Here is a 27,542-nt window from a genome sequence, read left to right on the forward strand (position 1 = left end):
CCGTTATATATGATTAAAAAAATGTACACAGCACTATACAGAAATACAGAGAGTAGGATGCCTATCAGTATTTATTTATTAGGATTTATTTACCGCCCTTTTGAAAGAATTCACTCAAGGTGGTGTACAGTAAGAGTAAATCAAATATAAGCAATAGACAATTACAGCAGTAAAAATATTCAAATAACAATACAAAGTTATGGCATAGTATACTACTTTTGGTGCACACTAAATAACCACAGAAAAAGTGATCAAAAACTCAGACTGACTAGACTGTGGGAGTATAAGGAAAAAATTGCTGCACACCCTTTGTGTAGGAGGAAAAGGGGCCTCAGTCGGTGCCATAGCCAGTATGCTGCAATGCAGTCTTAATGCCGGCTAAGAACAGCTATTCTATCATTGACTCTCCTGAAAAACCTCCCACTTTTGATGACTTGTATACTGCTGTATCCCCTTTAGGGATCAACACGGTTCACAAAATGTTTAAATAAAAGTTTAACATATAAGATACAATAATTCCCAATTGTACTGTCCCTTTATAGCCCAATATCATTTGTTGAATAAATGTTTTAAACTTTTTTTTCGAAAAGTCAAGTTAGTGGGCTTTAGTCGAATCCAAGCTGGCAAGCTATTCCATAAAGAAATTATGGAAAAAGGATTTAAGGTATTAAATGTACACAAGTACTGGTATCCCTCACACAAGGAGGTTGAAAAATTAGCATAGGTCATTCTATACACCACTTGAAATAATAAACAACATGATTTAAACAAAATTAGTTGGGATATTGGGAGCCAGTGTAATGCTTCAAATATGATGAAACTTATAAAACTTTTTGAGTCTATAAATCAGCCTTGCTGAGGTGTTCTGAATGATGATGAGTACTTATAAGCCCACCTTATCCGTAAATATAGAAAACTGATTCATTAATCAGGAACTAACAATAACAAAAGGGTTATATCTTTTGACTCATGGAATAGGCAAAAATAATTATAATAAAATCTTAAAACAAAACTTCAATAATTTACAAAACTGAGCATAATTTGAACATGTGAACATCTACTGGCAAAGCATTCCAACACTTTAATTGATATTTAAAGGAATTTTCATAGCGTGGAAATCCTTTTTATACCCATAAGAGAAAGATATTGCAGCACAAAACAATTACGAGTCCGATTACAAGTTCCTATCAGCTGAACTATAAATATCTGGGTTGCTGGACCTGTGCCCTTCAAAATCTTAAAATCCAGACAGCATAACTTAAAAATCACCTGTGCTCTTAACAGTGAGCCAATGAAGATCAACAAGCAAAAGGGACACATGATCAAATTTAGGTTTATGAAAGTTCATTGTAGCAGCTGTACTCTGGATCAACTACAACATATTAAGATGGTTTTGGGTAATACCTATTTATCCGCACAGTTATCAGGTTAGTAGACTCAGGAAGGAAGGATTTGTGACCAACTAACTTTCCTGCCAAAATTCCAGTTTGTGACCAATAGACTTTTCTGCCTCAATTTCCTACCGAAATATCCTTCCTTCCTGAGGAAACTACCCACCTGAAACCCTAGTCAATTAGGTTTGAGAATCCATTATATATAAAAACAAACTGCAGACCTCACAGCATACCCTGAAGAAAGCCACAGTACGATGGCTAAAACGTCGGTTCACCTTACTCAGACGCAGCCGTGGAAGCCTAAGAGAATAGGACTTATCCAGTAAGTGCAGCTCTTACTCGGATAAGGCCCGCTGAATATTGGTCCCATTCTCTCACCTGTAACAGGTGCTTTCCATGCGCAGGCACATTCTCAAAAGATGCATTCTTTCTTGAACCATGGAACTAATTGAGGAACAGAGGAGACCTCTGTACATGGGAAGGGCCATGCATGCCTGGAACTTTATACTAACTTCTAAGCTCTGTCCATATCAGCACCTGCAGTGTTGTCATCTACATGTGTGCCTAATTAGGTTGTGTACAAAAAACACTTAGTGATAACCGGGCTTTCCTATTTATGAAGTTCTCTACGTGTAGTAAAATTTTAATAGTAAGCTCATTTGTGAAATATAGTAATGACTATTTTAAAGCTCTTTCAGTCCTTATTTTCTTTGATTTATTGCAGATAGCTTAAACAGTATCAGACTAAGTTACAGTGATGAGCCAACTGATGCTCATAAAATAGAAGAGGATGAACTTATTGATTTCTCTGAAGATCAGGATAGCATGGTAAGCATAATGTTAATAAAAAATCTTAATGTACCGCTTAACTTAAATAGACCAAAATGGTTCACAAATTCCATAATCTCTCTTCAAGGTGTATTCGTTTTTCTCAGCCTTGCACATGTTTACCATATTAACAGATAAAAAGCAGTTGCCACCCAGTTTGCTGGTTGATCATAGCATAGAAACATTACGGCAGATAAGAGCCAAATGGCCCATCCAGTCTGCCCATCCACAGCAATCACTATCTCCTCCTTTCCCTTATGTGCCTGTCCCATGCATTCTTAAATTCAGACACAGTCCTCATCGCCTCCACCACCCTTTTAGTGAAGAAGTATTTCCTTAGATTACTCCTGAGCATATAACCTCTTAGCTTCATTCTATGCCCTCTCATTCCACAGTTTTCCTTCATTTGAAAGAGGCTCCCCTCCTGTACATTAATACCACAGGGGTATTTAAATGTCTCTATCATATCCCCTGTCTCCTGCCTTTCTTCCTATGTATACATATAGAGAGCCTTAAGTCTGTCACCATATGCTTTATGACAGAGACCACTGACCAATTTTGTAGGCGCCCTCTGGACTGACTCTATACTGTTTGTCTTTTCGTAGGTGCTGTCTCCAGAATTGCACACAGTATTCTAAATGGAGCCTGTCCAGAGACTTCTACAAGAGCACTATAACCTCTTTTTTTCTGCTGGCCATTTCTTTCCATTTGCATCTGAGCAACCTTCTGGCTTTGACCGTTGCTTTTTCTACCTTCTTTGTCACCTTAAGATCATATGACACAAACGCCCCCAAGTCTCGCTCTTCTTTCATACACAGAAGTACTTCACCCCCTTTACTGTACCATTCCCTTGGATTTTTGCAACTTAAGTGTATGACCCTGCATTTTTCAGCATTAAATCTGAGTTGCCAATTGCGGGACCATTCTTCAAGGTTCGCCAGATCCCTCCACATGCTGTCCACACCCTCCGGGGTGTCCACCCTATTACAGAGTTTGGTATCATTCACAAAGAAACAAACCTTACCAGATAATCCTGCAATATTACAGAGATGTTGAAAAAAGCCGGCCTGAGGACCGATCCCTGCGTACACCTTTCCTTTGCAGCGACCTCCATTTACCATTACCCTCTGTCTCCTTCCACTTAACCAGTTTTTAACCCAGTCAGTCACTTTAGGACCCATACCAAGTGCACTCAGTTTATTTATCGGTTGCCTGTGCGGATCCATTTCAAAGTCTTTGCTAAAATCCAAGTACACCACATCTAGCGCCCCTCCTATTTCCAACTGTTTAGTAACCCAGTCAAAGAAATCAATCAGATTTGTCTGGCAAGAACTCTGTAATCAAACCATTTCGCCTCAGGTCCTGCAGTCCATTCAATTTTAGAAACCTTACAATCCTTTGCTTTAGAAGCGTTTCCATTAATTTACTCATAACCGAGGTCAAACTAACAGGTCTGTAATTCCCAACCTCCTCCTTACTTCCACTGGACTGGAGAAGGGACCACATCTGCCCTTCTCCAGCCCTCTGGGACCACTCCAGACTCTAAGGAAGCATCGAAGAGGTCAGACAATAGAGCCACCAAAACATCCCCGAGTTGTTTGAGCGCCCTTGGTTGTATCCCATCAGGCCTCATCGCTTTGTATATTTTTAGTTTAGCTAGCTCCTTCCAAACAGAGTCATTTGAAAATCGGTCCTGGTCTACCAAACATCCATTTCCATTAACAGTTGTTTTCTGCGGTTCTGCCCTTGGCCTTTCATCTGTGAACATAGAACCAGGTATAATTAAGTAGTTCAGCTTTATCCTTATCAGGTTCTACATATTCTTCTTGTTCACCTTTGAGCCTCAGTATGCCATTTTGGCACTTCCTCCTATTGCTTACATATCTAAAAAAATGTCTTGGCCCCAGTTTTACTGTACTGGCCATCTTTTCTTCTATTTGTATCTTTGCTTTCCTGATAGCTTTTCCAGCTTCTCTTAACTTTTCTAGGTATTTTTGCCTGTCTTCCTCTTTCTGCGTCATCTTGTAACTTCTGAAGGCTAACCTTTTTTTTTTCTTTTACTTACTTTTGTAACATGAAGGTTTGTTGCCTTTAAAAGAGCTCCTTTCAGTTTTTGCCCACTGCTGTTCCCATCCAACTAACTCTACCTTGAGATATTCCTCCATTTTGGCGAAGTTAGTTCTTTTGAAGTCTAGAACCTTCAATCATGAATAAGCCCTCTCCTCGTGTTTTAATATTGAACCACACCATCCGGTGATCGCTAGATACCAAATGCTCACCCACTGTAACATCAGAAACACTCTCCTTGTTTGTAAGCACCAGGTCCAGAATAGCTTCATTTCGCATTGGTTCCAGTGCTGGAACAGTTCTTCCTGTAGAGAATCCAAGATTCCCTTGCTTCTAGATGACCCCTCAGCAAGGATGGCCCAGTCAATGTCTGGCATATTAAAATCACATATCGGTAGTGCTTCCCTTTTCCTAGCTATCTTGTGAATGTCTTCAATTAAATTTCTCCATTTCTTCTGATTGTGTGGGAGGCCTGTATATCACACCAATGTAAATACTTTTTCCATTCCCTCTTTCCATATTATCCCACAGTGCTTCTTCCTTACACCATATATGCTGCAATTCTGTCACTTTAACATTATTCCTAACATGTAATACCACTCCACCCTTTTTTCCTACCCTGTCTTTTCCTGAATAGATTGTAGCCAGGTATAACTATATCCCAGTCATAGTTCTCTGTGACCGCCACTAAATCCGAGTAGACTTCTACCATTACCAGATCCAGAAATTTGTTTCCCATACTGTGGGCATTTGGTATTGCTGTTTTTTCCCATTTCTATAAAAGTTTTAGGTACCATACGTTCCCGAGAGTTGTTAATGACTTGAGGGTTTTTCTCACCCATCCCCATCAAATCTAGTTTAAAGCCCTCAGTCCATTAGCCAGTCAGTTAACAGCTGTACTGCTATAGCTAAGGATATATTCTAGCTGTTGACTCAAGGGGCATTTTTGAAAGGACATCCAAGTCAGAACATCCCAAATGGACTTCCATCTCACATGTATTTTCAAACAGGATACAGCCTGTTAGAAAATACACGAGATGGATGTCCATGCACTAGAAACTCCCAGCATGAACATCCATGAACATTGTTGCTGTGTTCAAATGCCCATAATACCTGATATTTCCCTTTCTGCTGTCACTTTCAGGGGTGAGGAAGGGGACAGTAACCACTGTGGGGATTCATGGAGGGTCATGCCTTAATTCCTCCGGTCATCAGCTGCTTGATTGGAGCATTTTTTTGTATCCTGGACGTGATTGAAACCAGTCTAAATAAAAATGTCCTTTTTAAACTTGGACATTTCTTCCCATTCGATTATCACTGTTGGATGTCCTGAATTTGGGCCCTCCCTAATCCCACCCACAACACACCTTCCTGCTATTTGGACGCACTGCAGTGTAGGGATGGGGTTAGTGACCACTTGGGGAGTAAGGGGAGGTGATCCCCGATTCCCTCCGGTGGTCATCTGGTCAGTGCGGGCACCTTTTTGATGCTTGGTCGTGAAAAAAAATGGACCAAGTAAAGTCGCCCAAGTATTCATCAGGGACGTCCTTCTTTTTTCCATTATTGGCTGAGGACGCCCATGTGTAAGCAAGCCCCAGTCCCGCCTTCGCTATACTGCAGACATGTCCCCGGGAACTTTGGTCGTCCCCGCGATGGAAAGCAGTTGAGGGAGCCCAAAAACAGCTTTAGATAATATAAGCCATTTTTTTTATTTTATCCCTTTTTCCCTTCCTTTCTTCAATATATAAATTTAGGAAGTCATATACTAAGCATTAGCACACACTAATGGTGTTAACGCTGTATCTGCTCTGCTGCAAGGATTATTTTATTTCTAGGGGTTCTGCAACAGATGGCACATAGCACTGTTAAGAAGCGCTAATCATTTAGTAAATGTGTGTAATGCCATTTCTTGTTTTTGTTATAACCACTTGTGCTGGGTATCTGTTTTTGTTCTGTATGTGTTTAATCTTGTATGTATGTTACATTCCTTAGGAATTGCAGCAGATGAATCCAGAGACATGTGGGTTGTGACCATCTTACCAGCAGGTGGAGATAGAAAGTACCGACTTGAACTCCTCCTTATAGGATGTTACTGTTCCTGGTCAATCAGTATATCTCTATCTCCAGCAGGCGGTAGACAGTGCATCTCCTGCTCCTGGATTCATCTTCGGTCAGGTCCTGTTCTGGTTCACCAGTTCTGTCGAGCTTGGGGGTGCCAGGCTGAGGTGCTGGCTTTGGGGGGGTACACCTGGTGGTGCCATGTCCCTCCCCCACCCCTTGGACCCTTTAGCCTATTGCCTTCCTCACAAGAGGTTTTTCAAAAAAGAAAAGGGGGAACTTTTTCTGGCTTCTGCAGTGTTCCTACAGTACTGCCTGTGTGGCAATTGACAGTGTAGGGGGTCAGTTTCAGCTTTCCAGACAGCCATTGAGACATCATATACAAAATGTCCCTCCACATCTATTATATTCAGTTCTTCTCTAATAAGCTTTTTAATGTATTCATATAAAGTTCCTTCCAAAGTCATCTCTGATTTCCATATTTATTTATTTTATTTATTTGGATTTTTGCTCACACCTTTCTCAGTAGTAGCTCAAGGTGAGTTACATTCAGGTACACTAGGTAGTTGGGCTCACAATCTAAGTTTGTACCTGTTGCAATGGAAGGTTAAGTGACTTGCCCAAGATCAGAAGGAGCAGCAGTGGGATTTGAACTAGCCACCTCTGGATGTCTAACCACTAGGCAGCTCCTCCACTCATTTAATCAGTTAGTCATCCTTGCTTTCTTCCATGGGCACCATTTCAGCACTTCAAAAAAGTAATTACACACTCTGTATTGTAGAAGAGCATTGCTGTATTATCTTAATGCCCCCAGAGACTTGCACAAGAGTTCACAATTGTTTATTACTCATAACCTGAACGATCCAGGACAGTTTGTATCCAGGTTCACCCTTTCTGTCTCAGGAAAAAAGCTATACATTCAGAGCCTATCAGCAAGCTGACTTACAGCCTCTGAGCAAAATGGGGCCCCACCATCTGAGAGCAGCTGCAGCATCTGTAGTGAACCTCCATACAGCTAACTTGACAGAAATTTCTGAACCCTTGTTCTATATTTGGTGAGGGTCTTTGGTGTGATTGTAATGAAAGTTGGGGAAAACAGAGGGGAGACAGGGAAGTGAAGGGATCGGGAATGGGGGCCCCTCCTTTATTTTTTTTTTATTTTCTGGCCTGGGCTCTAGCGTGTATAACCACCAGTCCTGACCTTTGCTGTATAGCTGGTGGAGATCCCCATCTGAAGACCTTCTCCAGAGATGATAAGACCTCACTTCTACCACTAAAAATGCATGGGGTGCCAGCATTAGCGGCTTAGAGACGTTGCTGCTGCCTGCCAAACTTGGTTAAAGGAAGTTCTGGTCATCCTCAGAGAAAGCCTTTTGCTGATAGTGCTTGGGGAGCGTATGTCTAGTAGTAGAAATGATAAGTACTAGTAGTAGTAATTTTGAGGTGTGGGTAGGACAGGGCAGAGAGAGGTTTGTGCCCACACACTTTGGGCTTATGCCCACCCAAAAATTGGCTTGCTACGCCACTGGTATGCTGATTTACTTCTGAACCTTCTAAAATTGTGATTTGAGAGAGGTAATATGAAGTACACGTATGGCCTTCTTTGGATGGATTATTACTTTGGCTACAGAGATTTTTTTCTTCATCCAATGTGTGTATTCTTTGTTTACAAGCCAAATTAATGATGGTCTATTCAAGTTTTAAGATGTCCTCCATATTGTTAAAAGAGGACTGAACATAAGTTAAGGGCATCCAAAGTAGAGTGTGGATAAAAAATGGAAATGTTCAATTATGTGAATTGGGTTCTATCAAGTATAAAACTATTTGTGCCATAGTGTCTTCGTAAATAAATAGCCTTTCGGCATGTTAGTGGGATTTTTTTTTCTCATTTTTTGACTGGCACTTATAATTGTTACAGGAAGAAAACAGTGATGATGGAGGCCTTGCAGATGAAAATTTTACTTCAGAAGCAGGAAAATGGCATTTAAAATCAACTATTTGTAAACAGTAAGTATAATTTCATGTCATTTATTTTTACACACAGTAAAATCTTAAGTATCATGGAAAAGGATAATATGCAGACTAAAGTAGATATTTGGCTTGTCTTTTCATGTCATCAGCACTTAGGAAAAAATAAATGTTTTATTCATACAAATGTTATTTCACAGAATAATATTGGCAGAAAAGGGTCATGGATCTGATATAAGGGGTGTGGCTGATGTGGGTGTGGCTATAATAGGGGTGGATCCATATGTGGTGACCCCTGCCCATAATGAGTACCGGCACCTTTTTTTCTACAAAAAAAGCAATGTGAATAAGACACAAAAAGGTGCCTTAAGTGACCAGATGACCACTGGAGGGAATCATAGATGACCCCCCTTTACTCCCCAGTGGTCACTGACCCCTTCCCACCCCCCCCAAAAATGTGAATAAAAATAGTACTCGCCAGTCTCTAAGACAGCCTCAGATGTTATAACCAAGACCATTAGAGCAGCATGCAGGTCTTCGGCAAGACTAGCCTTGCTGGTGCAGCAGCAATTCAGACATGTTTTTGGCTTCCTTAGTGCTCTGTCTCGTCTGCAGAGGCAGAAACAAGAAGTTGCATTATCAGAGGTGGGGGCAGATCGCAGCAGGGGGAGAGCACCGAGGAGGTCAGGAGCAGCATGTCTGAATTACTGCCATGTTGGCAACCCTCTGTAATGAAAAATGCATTTACCGAGAAGGTGAGATAGACGCCAGATGGGGGGAGGGTTAATGCCAGACCAAAGGTGGGGGAATAATGGGCCCAGCCCAGAAACAGAGGAGAGGGAGAGAGATAGTGGCCAATAGGATGGAGGGAGGGAAGAGAAAGGGAGAGAAGTTGCATGGGGGTGTTGGTACAAAGGGAAGAAGAGAGAGATACTGGATAGGAGGGCAGTTGTGAAGAGAAAGTGAGAGGTGGTGTTCTTAGGGGTGGTGGGGAGAGAGGGAGAGAAGTTGGGAAGAAAAAGTAAGAGATGGTGGACCTGGTGATGGTGGGGAGGGAGAAAGAGAAGTTGGGAAGAGAAAGGGAGAAATGGTGGGCCCGGGGGTGGCAGGGAGGAAGAGAGAGAAGTTGAAAAGAGAAAGGGAGAGATGGTGGACCTGAGGTGGTGAGGAGGGAGGAAGAGATACTGAATGGGAAGTCAGCCTGGAAGAAAAAGAAAAAAGTTGGACCTGGGTATGGGAAGGAGGGAAGGAAGAGAGAGGGAGAAATGTTGGGTCTGGAGGTGGAAGGGAGGGAGAGATGTTGAATAATGGGATGGAGAGAGGAAAGAGATGCTGCATCAGTGGAGAGGGAAGAAGAACAGAAAAGAGAGGGAATAATATTGGAACCATTGGGTTGGGGAGAGAGATGAGGATAGACTTATGGGGGCGGGTAGGAGGGAAGAGAGGTGAAAAGGTAGAATCTAAGGGGTGGAGGGGAAGGGACAGAGAGATATCAGGCAGTGAGAATGGGGTGGGCTACAAGAGTGGAGACGGTGAGATTCCGGAAATGGGGTGGCAAGAAGATGAGTGAGAGGAGAATAGTGAGTACAGAGGTAGAAATGTGTAATGAGGAGTAGATGAGCAGCAATATCCCAAGAAGAAAGATCACATCCCACATCTGCTTTCCATCTCTGTTGAAGCTGGGCCAGCTCCTCTCCAGGTGTCAAGGACCACAATTTCTTCTGAATACTAGAAATAGAGGGAGCCTCTTCCGATAACTCCTCAAATAATTCCTGAATTTTCTCCCCCAATCTAAATTTAAGCACTTCTTTATCTAAGGATTGAATGTAATGCTTTATCTGGCTGTAAGCAAAAGTGTCACCCCAGCTAATAGAGTCACGGGAAATTAATTGATCTAGAGGTTTGACTTCTCCCTCCAAATTCACTATTGCCCCCACTCGACTTATACCCAGCTGTTCCCACCTTACAAAAGTTGAGTTTTCCAACCCAGGTAAAAACATCGGGTTCCCTCGAATGGTAAGAAGCTCAGTTATTCGAGGATCTCCTCCCAAACATTTCCCCACAAACTTCCACGCTTCCTGTAAGGGACTTAGGTGTACCGAGTGTCTAAATGATATTGACATAGAAGTTCTATCCCCCTGTAGCAGAGAAATCAATTTGTATGGCCTGAAAAGTTTTTCTTCCAACTCAAGCGGTGTGTGGTAACTTGAAGAAAAAACCCAATCTCTTACGTGTCTCAGGAGACATGCAAGATTATAATATTTAAGGTTAGGTAAACCCAGCCCTCCCTGATTCCACCCACCTAGAAGGAATGGCAATCGAATCTTAGCCTTTTTGTACGCCCAGCAGAATCTCATCACTAATCGGTAGAAACATCTAATATCCTTTAATAGCAAGCACAGTGGCAGAGTTTGCATCACATATAGCCATCTAGGGAGAATTACCATTCGGACCAGGCAGAGGCGACCCGATAGAGATAATGTCAAGGTTCTCCAAGTCTCTAATTGCAGCATCGTCTTATCCACCAGCCTCTGGACATTTAATCTATATATTGCCCTTGTTCGAGCTGTAAGAAGAATACTCAAGTAACGGAATGAGTTATCCACCCACCTCAATGGGAACTGACCTCCCCATAATCGTCTCGTATCTACCGGTATAGCTAACGCTTCAGACTTGTCAAAATTTAACTTGAACCCCAAGTATGTTCCAAATTCCTTAAGTATCTCTAACAGAGCTTCCAGAGATTCCCGGGGTTTTGTAAGCATCACTAACAAGTTGTCAGCAAAAGCAGCAACTTTAAATTTCTGGGTTCCAAATTTCACCCCATGAATAGCCGAACATGAACAAACATCCCGGATCAAAGGATCCAGATACAAAGCAAAAAGCAGAGGCGATAATGGACATCCCTGCCTAGTCCCTCGATGAATCTATTAATGGCTTTTAAAAGATATAGAAATTTGAAAGACATTTTGGCACCATCAGCACTACCTATGCCTTCCAAAAATAGGAGAGATGCTATTTTGTGGCATCATCCATGCCACAACGGTTCTGTATGCCACTTTAATCTTAAAACTATATTTTTGAACATCCAGTCACAGGAGATAGATATGAGCTAAGGCACTTTTCGAACTGTGAAACAGAAAGTTGTTTATGTAGTGATTTGTGCTTGCAAACTCCTGTATATTGGGAAACCATCAGAGCTTTGAACAAAAAAAAAAAAAACATTGAGCACAGAAGTTCCATTAAGAGGAAAATTGTGGAGAAGCCTCTTGTAGAGATCATGATTGCTGAACAACATAAATTTAATGAATTACGTTTCATTACCATCCATAATATACTGGTTCATTGGAGAGGTAGAGACATGAATTGTTAGCTTTTACAAGAGAAACAGACGTTCATATTTAAATATAACACCATGTCACCAAATGGTCTCAGTGTGGAATCAGATCTTTCTCTATTTTTATAATTCTAGTTTTATTACTTGATTTTATGATTTATATATGTTTGTTTTATGGTATAGTTATGCCTCAATGATGAACATTTGGTTTTATATGAATGTTCATTTATTAGTTATTTATAATTTGTTTCTAAGTATGTATTTTATCTGTAGATTAGCTATTTATATTAGGGCTTCCATTTTACTATGTATATGTTAATTCAATATTTTTTACTGATTTAATCAATTATTTAAGTGAATTTTATAGATAGCTTTTGAATGTGATTTTGAGCTGTATTTGGCAGTTTTATAGTAAGTAAAATGTAATTACTGTACTTAAAGGTGTTTTGTTACTTTCATTTGTAAAGAAGTAAAGGATAACATTTGTTATTTTACTCAAGTAATAATTTCACCAATTTTTACTCAGTTATATATGATGCCTGCAGTAAAAGGTAAAAGCAAGATTTAAATGATGGTAAACCAAATGAAACAGAAAAACTTGGGAACAGCATTTTGCTATTGCAAACCTTGTCACATAAACAGTGGATCATCTCATCTTAAATTTTGCTGTTCAGTGGCTATAGCCTATGAGAACAGTGGAATTGCTTTTGTTTTTTGAACTGGTCACCGGTCTCCAGCAAAACAGAACAGCGATGAGTTGGGTCACTTTAAAATGGAGATGAAGCTGAAGTTTTTAGCAATTCTTGGTGAACAGACTTATGTTTTTACAACAGACTTGTTGGTCATCCTATGGAAAATTTTACATTGGGGTGACCATCCATTGGATTGATAGTCTTTAGAGAAGAAGTCTGCTTGTCTAGCTTTAAAGTCTACAGGGTTTCCACATATTATGGTTGAAAAGTGAGGTGAAGGAAACTATTAGGGCTAAAAGAAATGCCTTCAGAAAATGGAAGAACCGTCTGAAAATAACAAGAAGCAGCATAAGGAGTGTCAAAGCAAATGCAAGGCGCAGATAAAGAAGGCCAAGAGGGATTACAAAAAAAAAGATAGCATTAGAGGCAAAAAAACATAGCAACATTTTTTTTTCAGTATATTAAAAGCAGGAAGCCAGCAAAAGAATCGGTTGGGCCGCTGGATGACCGAGGGGCAAAAGGGCGATCAAGGAAGATAAAGACATAGCTGAGAGATTGAATGAATTCTTTGCTTCGGTCTTCACCGAGGAAGATTTGGGTGGGATACCGGTGTCGGAAATGGTATTTCAAGCGGACGAGTCGGAGAAACTTACTGACTTCACGGTAAACCTGGAGGACGTAATGGGGCTGTTCAGCAAACTGAAGAGTAGCAAATCTCCTGGACCGGATGGTATTCATCCTAGAGTACTGATGGAACTGAAAAATGAGCTTGCAGAGCTACTGTTAGTGATATGCAATTTATCCTTAAAATCGAGCGTGGTACCGGAAGATTGGAGGATGGCCAATGTAATGCCGATTTTTAAAAAAGGTTCCAGGGGAGATCCGGGAAGTTATATACCGGTGAGTCTGACGTCGGGGCTGGGGAAAATGGTAGAGGCTATTATCAAAAACAAAATTACAGAGCACATCCAAGGACATGGATTACTGAGACCAAGTCAGCACGGCTTTTGTGTGGGGAAATCTTGCCTGACCAATTTACTTCAATTCTTTGAAAGAGTAAACAAACATGTGGACAAAGGGGAGCCGGTTGATATTGTGTATCTGGATTTTCAAAAGGCGTTTGACAAGGTGCCTCATGAAAGGCTACAGAGGAAATTGGAGGGTCATGGGATAGGAGGAAATGTCCTATTGTGGATTAAAAACTGGTTGAAGGATAGGAAACAGAGAGTGGGGTTAAATGGGCAGTATTCACAATGGAGAAGGGTAGTTAGTGGGGTTCCTCAGAGGTCTGTGCTAGGACCGCTGCTTTTTAATATATTTATAAATGATTTAGAGATGGGAGTAACTAGCAAGGTAATTAAATTTGCTGATGACGCAAAGTTATTCAAAGTCGTTAACTCGCGACAGGATTGTGAAAAATTACAGAAGGACCTTACGAGACTGGGAGACTGGGCGGCTAAATGGCAGATGACGTTTAATGTGAGCAATTGCAAGGTGATGCATGTGGGAAAAAAGAACCCGAATTATAGCTACATCATGCAAGGTTCCACGTTAGGAGTTACGGACCAAGAAAGGGATCTGGGTGTCGTCATCGATAATACACTGAAACCTTCTGCTCAGTGTGCTGCTGTGGCTAGGAAAGCGAATAGAAGGTTGGGTATTATTAGGAAAGGTATGGAAAACAGGTGTGAGAATGTTATAATTGCATTGTATCGCTCCATGGTGCGACCGCACCTTGAGTATTGTGTTCAATTCTGGTCGCCGCATCTCAAGAAAGATATAGTAGAATTGGAAAAGGTGCAGCGAAGGGCGACTAAAATGATAGCGGGGATGGGACGACTTCCCTATGAAGAAAGACTAAGGAGGCTAGGGCTTTTCAGCTTGGAGAAGAGACGGCTGAGGAAAGACATGATAGAGGTATATAAAATAATGAGTGGAGTGGAACAGGTGGATGTGAAGCATCTGTTCACGCTTTCCAAAAATACTAGGACTGGGGGGCATGCGATGAAACTACAGTGTAGTAAATTTAAAACAAATCGGAGAAAATGTTTCTTCACCCAATGCATAATTAAACTCTGGAATTCATTGCCGGAGAACGTGGTGAAGGCGGTTAGCTTAGCAGAGTTTAAAAAGGGGTTAGACGGTTTCCTAAAGGACAAGTCCATAAACCGCTACTAAATGGACTTGGGAAAAATCCACAATTCCGGGAATAACATGTATAGAATGTTTGTATGTTTGGGAAGCTTGCCAGGTGCCCTTGGCCTGGATTGGCTGCTGTCGTGGACAGGATGCTGGGCTCGATGGACCCTTGGTCTTTTCCCAGTGTGGCATGTACTTATGTACTTATTACTCCTGCCAGAATTTTGCGCAACTACAGAGCACAGAATTTGCACAGAATTCCCCAGTCGCACAGAATTCAACATTTCGAGGCAGAATATCTGCGTTCTCCCGCCTGCCCAGCCTACCTGAGCACAGAACTCCCTGGTGGTCTAGTAGCTTCTTTGGGGACAGGAAAGAACCCCACTATTTCCTGCCCCACTGCCGCCGCTCTCTCACTAGTGCCATGCTTTTTCAAAATGGCCACCGAGACTTCAAGTGGTAATCTCATCAGACTACCTCTTAAAGTCTCGGCAGCCATATGGAAAAGGCACAGCACCAACAAGAGAGCGTTGGCAGGGGTGCAGGAAAGATTGGGGGTTCTTTCCCACCCCGAAGAGGTTCTCCCATTGCAGCTCCTGATTCTACCTCAAGGGTGAGTGAGGGGGTGGCTAGAGGGAGGGGAGGGGCTGTCAAAAAGAAGGGGAGCTGCTGTGGGTGGGACGGGAATGCTATGTGTGGGCTGTGAGTGGCTGTTAAAAAAAAAAAAAGGAATGCTGTGGGTGGGAGGAGACTGTAAAAAAGGGTGCGAGGGAGGGAAGGAACTGTAAAAAAAAAAAAAAAAGGGGGGGATGCTAGGGAGGGAGGGAGCTGCAAAAAATGGGGATGCTATATGTTGGGGAAGGAGGGGCTGGAAAAAAAGGGGAATGCTGTGGGTGGAAGGGGCTGCAAAAAAGGATGCTCTGGGGGAGGGAGAGGCTGCAAAAAAGGGGGATTCTATATGGATGCACAGAGGGAGAGGGGGCTGGAAAAAAAAGGGATGCTATGTGTTGGTATGGGGGAACTGTTTAAAAAAAAGTGGATGCTGTGGGTTCTGGGAAAATATGGATGGTATATCTTTACAGGGAGAGGGGGCTGTAATGGTTAAGTTCTACCAAATAAACCTTCAGAATTTGCAACTTTGTGCACAGAATTTAGACTCTTGTGGCACAGAATTCCGGCAGGAGTAACACATTTGAAATTCTTGCATCAGTTCTCAAAGATATTCAAACAAAGTTCGCCATCAGATGAAAAATTATTATATCAACAATGATTCCAACTTTGAGAAAGCCACCTCTGTAATTGGATAGCATGATGACGATAGTGAAGGTGAAGATGCAAGTGATGAATTAAACTACTTCTAATTCAGATGGTAATGACAATAATGATGATAAAGTATTCTTTGCTATAAGGAAGTCAAATGTTTCAGAGATTCGATTAAAATCTGCAGACCCCGTCAGAAGACATTAATAATATTGCAACCTGAAAACTCCACTTTATATTAGGTCAGTTGAAAACTTTTTCAGCTATGCTGGATTAATGATTCACAAGTGCACTCACATGAATGACTGCCATTTTCAAAAATTTTGTTTTACTAAAAACAGTGGATTGACTAGTAGGACAATAAAGTTGTTGGGTTAAAAAGGTTAACAATAGTTGAATTCATTGTAGTTGTGGTACTTTTACTTTTTACTCAAAAGTATTGTATTAGGCATTAACTTTAACTAAAGTAAATTTTTTAATGTGTTCTTCATTGTACTTATTAAAATATACATTTATTTTTACTTTTACTCAAGTATTTTGACCTAGTACTTTGAACAACACTGTTGCTACTATTTGGGTATCTGCCAGGTACTTGTGACCTGGATTGGCCACTGTTCGAAACAGGATACTGGGCTAGATGGACCATTGGCCTGACCTAGTATTGCTGTTCTTATGTTGGTATTTGGTAACTTGCATGCTGTCTGAGCCTTCTCCCATTCTGATGATGTCATCAGCGTCATGGGATACATACAAAATAGCTGCCTGGAGCGCATAACATTTAAATTTATTTTTAGCATTTTTGAGCATTTCTTGCAGCATTTTTGAATTTTAAAAAATAGCGGTTCCAGGTAGGAGGGATGTTCCTCTATCAGTGATTATTTTTCAGTTTTATGATGATAAACAAATCGATCTGTTTTAAAAATGGCTTTTTTTTGGTATTGATGTTTTAGTTTTTGTGCTTGTTTCCATTTGTTTTATTGATTTAAAGAATACCTATTATGAAACTTTAAAGGTTTTATGACATTTAGAAGCATTTGGAGCAATTCTCACTGGTGATAGCCTTTGGCTACCAGTATAATGCATATAAACTTGCTAGCCTAATACAATGGTTGTTTTTCCAACTGTTCAAGGAGGAGCAGATTTGCTCTGAGTGATATTGCTGCTGTTGTGAGTAATTGCACTATTAGGAATTTGCAAGATTGTGCTAACAATTTGCTCATTTAAACACATTTTGTTATTTTAGGCATTGGTTATAGTGCTATTAGGGGAAAGAGTTTTCTGAGTCCCCATGCTGATATAGAGATGCTGTATTTACTTTGATACAGGTGAAATCTTAATAATGTCATAGTAACGTGAAAAAGTCGTGCAGCAAGGCAGATTCAGTTCACCTGCAGAAGCTGCAGACCATCTCTCCAGATGGAGAGAGAAAAAAAAGGTGTTGGGGGGGGGGGGGGGGGGCACTAGCCCAACATGCACAGAGAGCCAAGCAATCCAATAGGAAGAGTCCCAACAGGGATCTGTAAGAACCTATCACAGGGAACTACAGGATTACAGGGATTTGTAGTCCAATGGCAACCTTCAGTCTCTCTTACAGATACAGGCACTGAATCTGTACAAACAATGATTGACTTGCACAAAACAACAAATAGCCTGCCTCCATGCAAACGGGGTCAGAACATTACTACTTATTTCTGTGGCATATGCACATAAGATGGTCTTTGTTTCAAGAAACTTACATTCTAGTCAGGGCACATGTACAAAAGAAATAAGACATTTCAAGAAAAATGTTTATTATAGAACATATGGGCAAGGCATACAAAACATGGCTCTCAGAATTTGTTTTTTTGTGTGTAGCTAGATATGTGTATAAAATATATGTATATATGAATCTGTGGTATCTTTGTCTGTGTAACTCCTGCCTGTTCAGGAGTTTGCCCGGATCTCACCTCGAAGGTCCACAGCAGCATGAGATGGGCTGGGATCCATAATCAGTATCAATTGAGGGTGCAGGTTAGGACTGAAGTTGTGGCCAGAGAGGCATTTCTCATCTTGTCATGTCTTTTGAACACTCAATGATCCATGCCATACTAGAGCTGTACTCAACAAACTCACCTTACTAAAATAGTCAAAAATAGTAATGTGTCCAGGATTGTGGACTTTAACTTTGTACATATTTACAACTCCACCCCACAGATGATATAACAGGGTTTTTAAAATTAATTCCACAATCATTTTTTAATACTCCAGTGTTCTTCATGTACACTCATACTGTTCCTTCCCAGACCTTGAAGGGTTCCCTTGTCTTTTAAGTCTCACAAGTGTCCTGGGAGGGCCCTTACCCACCCCACCCCAATTCCCCCACCATTCTCCATTTCTTCTCCAGAAACAGGGCTCTCCCAATCCTGAGTGTTTTCTCCCTCTAGGAGCTTTACTTCTTTGCACCCTCCTCCCCTTTCCGGAAGAGGGACTTACTCCTGTTGCTTCTGCTTTGGAGCAAAAAGAAGTCCCATCCATATCTACTTTCTTGCCAGATATTTATGACCTGGATTGGCCACTGTTGGAAACAGGATGTTGGGCTTGATGGACCTTTGGTCTGTCCCAGTATGGCAGTACTTATATACTTTATTCCCACTTTTCTTGAGGTCTGGAATTCTCCCTTGCTCCCCTGAGTCCTTGGCAGGAGGCCAAAAACCAAAGACTCCCTATCTCCCTGGTCTGTCACGTCTTATTGTTCTCCTTCCCACCCTGGAAATAGTCCCGTCCATTTCCCCAGACAGATTAGTTCAGCAGTGCTCTGCTCCTAATTCCCCCAGCAATTTGTGCAGTCATTGTGGACTCTCTGAGGGACATTTTTGATATGAAGTCTAAGTCCAGATTGAGACTTTTGCCGAAAACATCTCAAAAAGAAAAAAGAACAGCCATAACCAAACCAGAAAAACATCTAAATTTCTAGTTCAATTATGGCTTTCAGCTAGACATTTTCATGCTCAACACATGCATCTATAAGTACCATTTTTAGGGGAAAAAAAAAAGTTCCCTGGGAAAAAGGTAGAAAAACAAGCCCATAGGGACAGCTGTCTAGCAGCATTCCTAGTAAACTGGCCAGACAGACATCTCGGCAGTGCAAAGGGGCAGCCTAGTGGTCAATGCAGTGGACTTCACATAAAGAGACCCAGGTACAAATACCACCTAATCCCCTTCATATTGTATTGTATTGTGAGTCCTTGAGGAACAGAGAAAACCTGCTGTACCAAAAGGTCCACCACTACAGTAGCCTTCAGCTTGCAGGTCACTTATATATTTAGATACAGGAGGTATGTCTATGTTCCAGGAGGGCTCACTTATTTGTACTGAAATTAGAGTTAAAGTGGGAATTAAACCTGAGTCCCGTTGTTCACTGTCCACTGCAATGACCACTAGGCTACTCTATCCAGTTACTTGCTATTTTCTTAGGAATGACTATAATATCTGGAGCTGTCATAGATCCTGATATCTACTGTTGCATCTTTGGGGGGTTGGAGGGGGTCAGTGACCACTGAAGGAATAAAGGGGGTCATGCTTAGTCCTTCGTGGTCAGCTGGTCAGTTAGGGCACCTTTTTCTGACTTAGTTTGTGACTGAAACAGGTCTAGATAAAAACGTACTTCTTTTATGCCCTATAACTTTTTTCTGTTCTATTCTTGCTGAAAAACATCCAGATTTTAAGCTCATCCAAAACACACCTCCAACATATACCACCCCCCCCCCCCCCCTTGCGATTTAGACAAACTGTGGAGTAAAACGTCCCAATTCTGAGTTTGGAAAATCACAACTTAGACGTTTTTGCAAGAAAAACATCTATCTCCACTTTGTCTTTGAGACCTTTTTTCTCTTTTGAAAATGAGTGCTTCTCTTTCTCTTTTTCTCCTGGTAACATTAAGGGAATTTCCACCCCGAAATCCAGGAGAGGGAAATTTCCCATCTATATCCTGAAGTGGAAGGTGGAAGCAGTTTGAATGGAGTGGTATCCAAGCATTCTGTTGATTCAGAAAGAATTATAAAATGAATTTGAGTGATTAATATATCAAAATGTTAGATGCTGTCATCAGCAGATTTCAAAGGAATGCTATTACAGCTTAACCACAGTTTGCTACTGTTCCATGGCAACGAGTATCGGTGTGCTTCTCCAGAATTAGTTGACAGTACACACACCATCTAGTAGCAAACAACATAGTTCAGTTACTTGGGCAATTTTGTAACACAGGCACCAACATTTAAAGCACCCATTATGCATGTAAATATATAGAATAATGGCATTTCCATGTGTATGTGCATAGATACGCTACTGTCAAAATTCTGTCTAAGCACTATTCTAGAAATACATTTTATATAGCATTTGTTTACAAGAGGGATATAACCATGGGTGGGGGTCATGCTTATATAAATTTCAGAATAAAGATGCTTACACACTAGCTCTATAGGTGGTATAAGGGCTCATGCATATAAACCTGGTAAGGCTAGTAATATAATAGCCATACTGGGTCAGACCAATGGCCAATTCAGGTACTACTACTACTACTATTTAGCATTTCTATAGCGCTACAAGGCATACGCAGCGCTGCACAAACATAGAAGAAAGACAGTCCCTGCTCAAAGAGCTTACAATCTAATAGACAAAAAATAAATAAAGTAATCAAATCAATTAATGTGAATGGGAAGGAAGAGAGGAGGGTAGGTGGAGGCGAGTGGTTACAAGTGGTTACGAGTCAAAAGCAATGTTAAAGAGGTGGGCTTTCAGTCTAGATTTAAAGGTGGCCAAGGATGGGGCAAGACGTAGGGGCTCAGGAAGTTTATTCCAGGCGTAGGGTGCAGCGAGACAGAAGGCGCGAAGTCTGGAGTTGGCAGTAGTGGAGACGGGAACAGATAAGAAGGATTTATCCATGGAGCGGAGTGCACGGGAAGGGGTGTAGGGAAGGACGAGTGTGGAGAGATACTGGGGAGCAGCAGAGTGAATACATTTATAGGTTAGTAGAAGAAGTTTGAACAGGATGCGAAAACGGATAGGGAGCCAGTGAAGGGTCTTGAGGAGAGGGGTAGTATGAGTAAAGCGACCCTGGCGGAAGATGAGACGGGCAGCAGAGTTTTGAACCGACTGGAGAGGGGAGAGGTGACTAAGTGGGAGGCCAGCAAGAAGCAGATTGCAGTAGTCTAAACGAGAGGTGACAAGGGTGTGGATGAGGGTTTTGGTAGAGTGCTCGGAAAGAAATTCAGGTCACAAGTATCTAGAAGAAACCTAGTATTCTATAAAGAAAAGTAGATGCTTACATTGCTTTCTAGAATAGGCTCCTCCCAGGCACCCATTTATAGAATTGCCCTGTTGTGTCACTGTACATAGCAACCATTAAAAGAGCATACAGTTCAGTTACCCATTTTCACAGTATAATTTACAACAAAGAAAATGAAATGCCCATCTCAATTACCGTATATACTTGACTATAAGGTGAGATTTTGGGGCCCCCAAAAAACACCCAAAAATTAGGATCTTGGTTATAGTCAGCACGATATTCATATTCTGTCCTCCCCCGCAGTGATGCTCAAGGCCCCAGGCAAGCCCTGCTTGCAGTTTGTTTATTTATTTGTGACATTTCTATCCCACATTATGCAAAACAAGCTTGAGTTCAGTGTAGCTTACAATAAACCGTATAAGACAGGGGCGTAGCCAGACAACAGATTTTGGGTGGGCCTAGGTAAGAAGTGGGTGGGCACCAAATGTTCTCCCCCACCACCACAAAAAGACATCTCAGCTGGCAGGAAAATGCTTCTTTCCACCTTGGCAGTCTGCAGCAGGCATGCGCTCAAAACTGAACATGCGCAGGTGCCAGTATCGTGGAGAGTAGCGTTTTCATTACCATCAGGGGGAAGTCTTCAGCTGGTAGAGCTTGGGATCTCCACCAGCTACCGCTAAATGTGTGCTGCTGTTGGGTGGGCCTGAGCCCTAAGTGGATGGGCCCTGGCCCACCCAGGCCCACCTGTGGCTACGCCACTGGTATAAGATACATAACAAAGAATAATGCATAAGAATAATTTGTTGTAAGAATCCAGTTTTACAATACAGTATCATAAATGTACTGGGATAGCTATGGATGTTAAACATTTAGAAAATTATTATGAATGAGGAATTGTACTTGAAGCAAAGAGAAGGTTAATGGTAAATAGAGTAATAACCAATTTAGGTAACAATTAGTTATTTGAGATATAGTTGTTCTTTGTGAGGGTTTATTTGAATAGGAATGATTTGAGGATTTTGTAGAATCTAGTATATTCCTGTATATTTATTTCTTATTTTAGGTGGTAAGGAGTTCCACTATTTGGTTCCTAGGTAAGTGAAGTCTGCAGAGTAGACAGTTTTGTAGATCACCTTTTTACAATTTAGGAGGTGTAGTGTGAGAGAGTTTCTTGCCTCATATTTATCGTTTCTTTGAGGTAAGTTTATTAATGGTACCATATAGTCTGGAGCTGTGTCATTTAGGATTTGAAAGATAAAGGTACATTATTTGAAGATGATTCTCACTTTGATGGAAAGCCAGTATTAGGGGAGGTACTTTCAAAACGAGAGATTTTGTATATGAACCTGCCTGCAGTGTTTTCAGCTGTTTGGAGTTTTTTCAACAGGTACTTCTTACATTCAGCATTGGGATAATATTAATTATTGTACCAATAGTCTGAATGTTTCTAATAGGGTTTGATCCTTTTTAGTTTCGAAAGAGACCTGAAAGAGATTGTGATTACTGAGGAAACTTGAGTATCAAATGTTAAATGTTTGTCTATAATTATACCTAGAATTTTCAGATTGTTGTCAATTGTGAAAATGTTGCAGTCGTTTCGGTCAAATAGGTTGGTAATGACCATGAATTTCATTCTTTTTTCTTTATTTAGCTTTAGTTTGGATTCTGAGGCCCATGTTTCCATCAAATTTAAAACAAAAAGTGAGGAGAGTGGATGAGGATACCAACAATAATGTATTTATTTACTTGTAAAATAAAAGATTAAAAAATTAAAAGATGACACTGTACATTTTTATTTTACAAGTAAATAAATACATACATTATTGTTGGTATCCTCATCCACTCTCCTCACTTTTTGTTTTATATCCCACGGTACCGTGAGGGTTTTTACCTCCTTTTTTGTTTTTTGTTTTTTTCCATCAAATTTAAGCCAAGTTTTGCCTTTTGTAAGATGTCTTGAATGTTCCTTTGGAAGTTTATGTATATGGTAACATCATCAGCAACTATGAATGTTTTGAATCCTGCTGTTTCTAGCCTGTTACCTAGTGATGACATCATTACATTAAACAGTATGGGTGATAGTGGAGAGCCCTGAGGGATGCAACAGTCCAGTGACCAAGGAGAGGATAAGGTTTCATTTTGTAAGATCATGATTTCAGGAATCCTTGAAACCATTTGTGGACTGTGCCACATATACCAAAGTTGTCTAGTATGTTTAATAGGATATTATTTATTTGTTGCATTTGTATCCCACATTTTCCCACCTATTTGCAGGCTCAATGTGGCTTACATTGTTCCGTCATGGTGATCGCCATTTTGGAGTGAGAGAAACAGGTGGTATTACATTAAAGATCATGATTGACATAGTAGATTAAACAGTCAGTATAAAGAGTTCATAATCGGAATAAGAGAAGAGTGGTATTGCATTAAAGTTCATTCGTGGTAGAGTAGGGTTTCGTAGTCGGTGGAGAGAGTTAGGCTTCAGTTCAGGCTTGAGTTTCGTTGTCTGGTAATTAGAATGGATCGTTATGATATGCTTTGTTGAACAGGTAAGTTTTCAGTGATCTCCGAAAGTGAGTTAGGTCGCACATTTTTTTCACGGCGAGTGGTAATAATGCATTCCATAGCTGCGTGCTTATGTAGGAAAAGCTGGATGTATATGTTAATTTGTATTTTAGTCCTTTGCAGCTGGGGTAATGGAGGTTCAGGAATATGCGTGCTAATCTTTGTGTTCCTGGGTGGTAAATCTATGAGGTCTAACATGTAGACCGGGGCCTCACCGTAGATGATTTTATGAACTAGAGTGCAGATTGTGAACATAATACGTTCTTTAAGTGGGAGCCAGTGCAGTTTTTCTCTTAGGGGTTTGGCACTTTCGTATTTTTTTTTACCGAATATGAGTCTGGCTGCTGTGTTTTGGGCTGTTTGGAGCTTCTTGATGATTTCTTCTTTACATCCGGCATAGAGTTCATTGCAGTAGTCAAGGTGATTAGCACCATTGATTGTACCAGGCTGCGAAATATTTCCCTTGGGAAGAAAGGTTTTACTCTTGAGTTTCCACATTGATTGGAACATTTTCTTAGTTGTATTTTTCACATGGCTTTCTAGTGTGCGATTTCGGTCAATTGTAACTCCAAGTATTTTCAGGCTATCTGAAACAGGAAGGGTATGGTTTGGGGTGTTTATAGTGGTGGATTTGCTCGTGTTATGTTGTGAAGAAAGAATGAGACATGTTTTTTATGATGATCTACTACATTGAATGCACTAGACATATCGAAACTGCATTATTAAGATCTTAGACCCTATGCTAATTTCTTTTCTGAGATTTGATACTAGGGTAGTAAAGACCGTTATGGTGTTATAGCATGGTCTGAAACCTGATTGCAATTTGTGTAGTAGGGAGAAATGTGAAAGGTATTTCATAGTTTGTGCTGCTACTATTCATTCCATCGCATTTATCATCAAAGGAGTGGAGGCTACTGGTCTCTGGTTTGTTACATTAGCTATGGTGATAGAATTGTTTTTTGGTATTGGTGTTAGGATAATAGAGCCTTTATTATCAGGGAAAGTGCTGTGGAATAGTAAGAAGGAGTTATTCTGCTGAAGCAGAATAATGAATATATTAGGAGCTTCCTTCATAAGGTAAATAAGACAAAGGTCTAGTATGCATTGTGAGGCAGAGTATTTTAGAAGGTAATGTTTTACTGTGTCATGGGTTGGTGGTTGGGAGGAAGACCAGATTCTGTTAATGGCTATTCCTTTATGTGTGTCTGACTGTTTTTCGTAAATATCTTGATGATTGATTTTCAATTTGAATACGCCGCCGCCGCCTCCTGATTTTAACTATTTTTTGTTCAAAAGAAGTAGCCAGTTGCTCTGCTGTTGGTGGGGACTCAGTGGTTGTGGTTTTTCTTTTGTGGATAATAAGCTTTTTATCAGATTTATCCTATTGTTTCCCTCCCTTGCCCTCTACTGTCTTATTCTCTGTTGTTCTAGAATTTCTATGTTATTCTTTTCCTTGAATGTTGTAAGCCACATGGAGCCTGCCTCAGTGGGATTTTGTGGGATATAAGTGTTAACAATAAATAAATTGAAAAGTTTGCTGGCATTAAGGAAATTACCACCGATTATTTTGTTATAGTATTGAGTTTTTGCACTTTTGATCTCATTTTTATATGTTTTGGTGGAAATTTTCCAATGTTCATTTGTTTTCGTTTGATTTGTCTTTAGCCAATTTTCTTTCAGTTTTCTACATTTCCTTTTCAAAAGAATGATAGATTGATTAAACCAAGATGAAATTTTCTAGGTTGATTTGAATGTGGATTTGAGGGGAGCTATGTTATTTAAGACATTTTCACATAGGTCATCCCATTTAATATTGAAGTTATTGTCTGCTGGAGGAAGAGCAGGATTGTTCATGATGTTAGACCAGAAGGTTGTGGTGTTTATTTTTCCTCTAGTTTTGTGAGGAGTCCTAGTACTTTTATTTTTCATTGATTTTGTATTTTCCCTCCAATAGAGAGAGAATTCGAGTTTACTGCGATCTGACCAGGGAGTTTGAGTCTAGGTATGGTTACTTAGATGAAAGTTGTTTGCAGATTTATAGGCTGATCGGTCAAGTAAGTGGCCTTTATTGTGAGAGCTATGGCTGTGTGAGTTGCCATTAGTTTAAAAAGTCAAGTACATGTTTTGTATTGTCATTCTGATTAGGTGTAAATTGATGTCCCCTATTAGTAGGACATTATCAAATTTAGTGCATATGTTAGATACAAATTCAGTTAAGATATTTTCTGTTGATTGCCACCTTACTGGTGGGCAATAAAAAAGGATGATGCAGATAGAGTGTCGTCGTTGATTTTCCAAGCAATTGTTTCAAGAGTAGGGGAGTTAATATGAGATATCAGTTCTACTTTGAAAAGGGATTTATATATTATGGGAATGTATCCTCCTTTTTTCCCTTTTCTAGCTTGGTGAACATTTTTGTAACTTGGGGACATAGGTCATTTAATATTGGATCATCTTGCGCATGTAACCAGGTTTCATTAATCAATAGGAGGTTTAATTGTTCTTCTAGCCATTCTCTGATTATCTGTGTTTTGTTTATTGTAGATCTGGCATTAACATATCCAATTGGGACTGGAGTAAATTAGAGTACATTTATGAGATGTTTTCTTGTGGAGAAAGGGTTATGTTTTGTATTTGAGTAGGGTAGCTTTGAGTCAGGTGTTTTTTGATTGATGTGTGTATGATTGTTGATTACAATAATTGAATGTCATATTATGTTTTTTGGTTTCCTGCTTTAACGTAAACCTGTTAGAAATAATGACTGGGATATTGAAGTAGGTTTCTAAAGCAATAGAGGGAGAACCAGTTAAAATGTGATATAGAATAGTAATACATAGCCAATTAAATGTGAATTACTGGAAGAACATTTTGAGACTAGTGAGAGATAATGTCTGGAAGTAGACGTACTGCATATGATGAATTGAAGGCAGATATTTGATAAATGTGTATGTCTCTGATGTGTAGTGTCCTGGTGCCCCTTTGGCACGCCCCTTCGGCGTGATGCCTTGGAGCTTGATTTCCCTTGAGCCTGGCTGAGCGCTTATATCAGCACCCGAAAGAGTGCCTCAGGCTGCGATTGTTGGTATATGACAGCTTGGAGACTGGAAACTGCTGGCAGACAGAGGAGTTGGAACAGGCAAACTCAGGAGGCAGCACACATTTAAATAATACAGTTAATGATGTCACCTACCAGTTTCTGTTTTAGAGAGGCCACTTTCTCCCTGTTATGTCTGTGCGCTGGAAACTGCTCTCAAGATGTACAAAGAATGTACTTCTGCATCAGCGTCTAGGCTTACCAGTAAGGAGAAATGCCTGCCACTCTGGGGGGGGGGGTAGGTGGGGGAAAGAGAGAGACATGCTGGTAACCACAAGGGGAAGGGAGGAAAGAGTCACCACAAGGGAGGTAGGAGAGGGAGAGATGCTGGTTATCGCAGGAGGATGAGGGACAGGGAAGAAGGAGAGAAATGCCAGTCATCATGGGGGAAGAATACTTGAATATAAACCCTCAGCTTATATTAGAGTTAACATCCCCTATATAAGCCAAGATAACATTTTTTTTATATAGGGGGAAAAAATGTTATCTTGGCTTATATCCAGATAAGTTTATATTTGAGTATGTATGGTACTAAGAGCCAGCCAAGCAGGAATAGGGGTATGGCAACACAGGGAATGTGTAATGAAGAAAGCATGCCTCATGAAATATTTCCAATCTCTGAGTGTGTGTTTGTGTTTTGTTTGTGTCCATGTGTGTTTTGTGACTGGGCAATTAAATAAAAGGAAAGAAGCAGTTTCAAAGGAGCAATTCCCTGACCGTTTTGTTTCAGTATATCAAAGTTTATATGCTGCAGAAACTGGAACTGGTTCTCCTATTGAAATGCACTTGGCCAGGGTTTTGGTTTTTTTTTTTTTTGGGGGGGGGGGGGGCGGAGTTTATTTCTCTGGAACCTCCAGTCTAATCTGGCCTATTTTTG

The 27,542-nt window shown here is 40.6% G+C and overlaps 1 protein-coding gene across 1 annotated transcript in view; it reads left to right on the top strand.

Moving 5' to 3' along the window:
* SENP6 (SUMO specific peptidase 6) overlaps positions 1-27,542 on the top strand; it is a 344,871-nt gene that overhangs the window by 309,234 nt on the left and 8,095 nt on the right. The window contains 2 exon segments of the mRNA XM_030199054.1: positions 2,119-2,222; positions 8,266-8,354. Of these exon segments, the coding sequence (XP_030054914.1) occupies positions 2,119-2,222; positions 8,266-8,354 (193 nt within the window).

This window comes from Microcaecilia unicolor, chromosome 3, assembly GCF_901765095.1.
Source record: "Microcaecilia unicolor chromosome 3, aMicUni1.1, whole genome shotgun sequence".
NCBI classification, from domain to species: domain Eukaryota; kingdom Metazoa; phylum Chordata; class Amphibia; order Gymnophiona; family Siphonopidae; genus Microcaecilia; species Microcaecilia unicolor.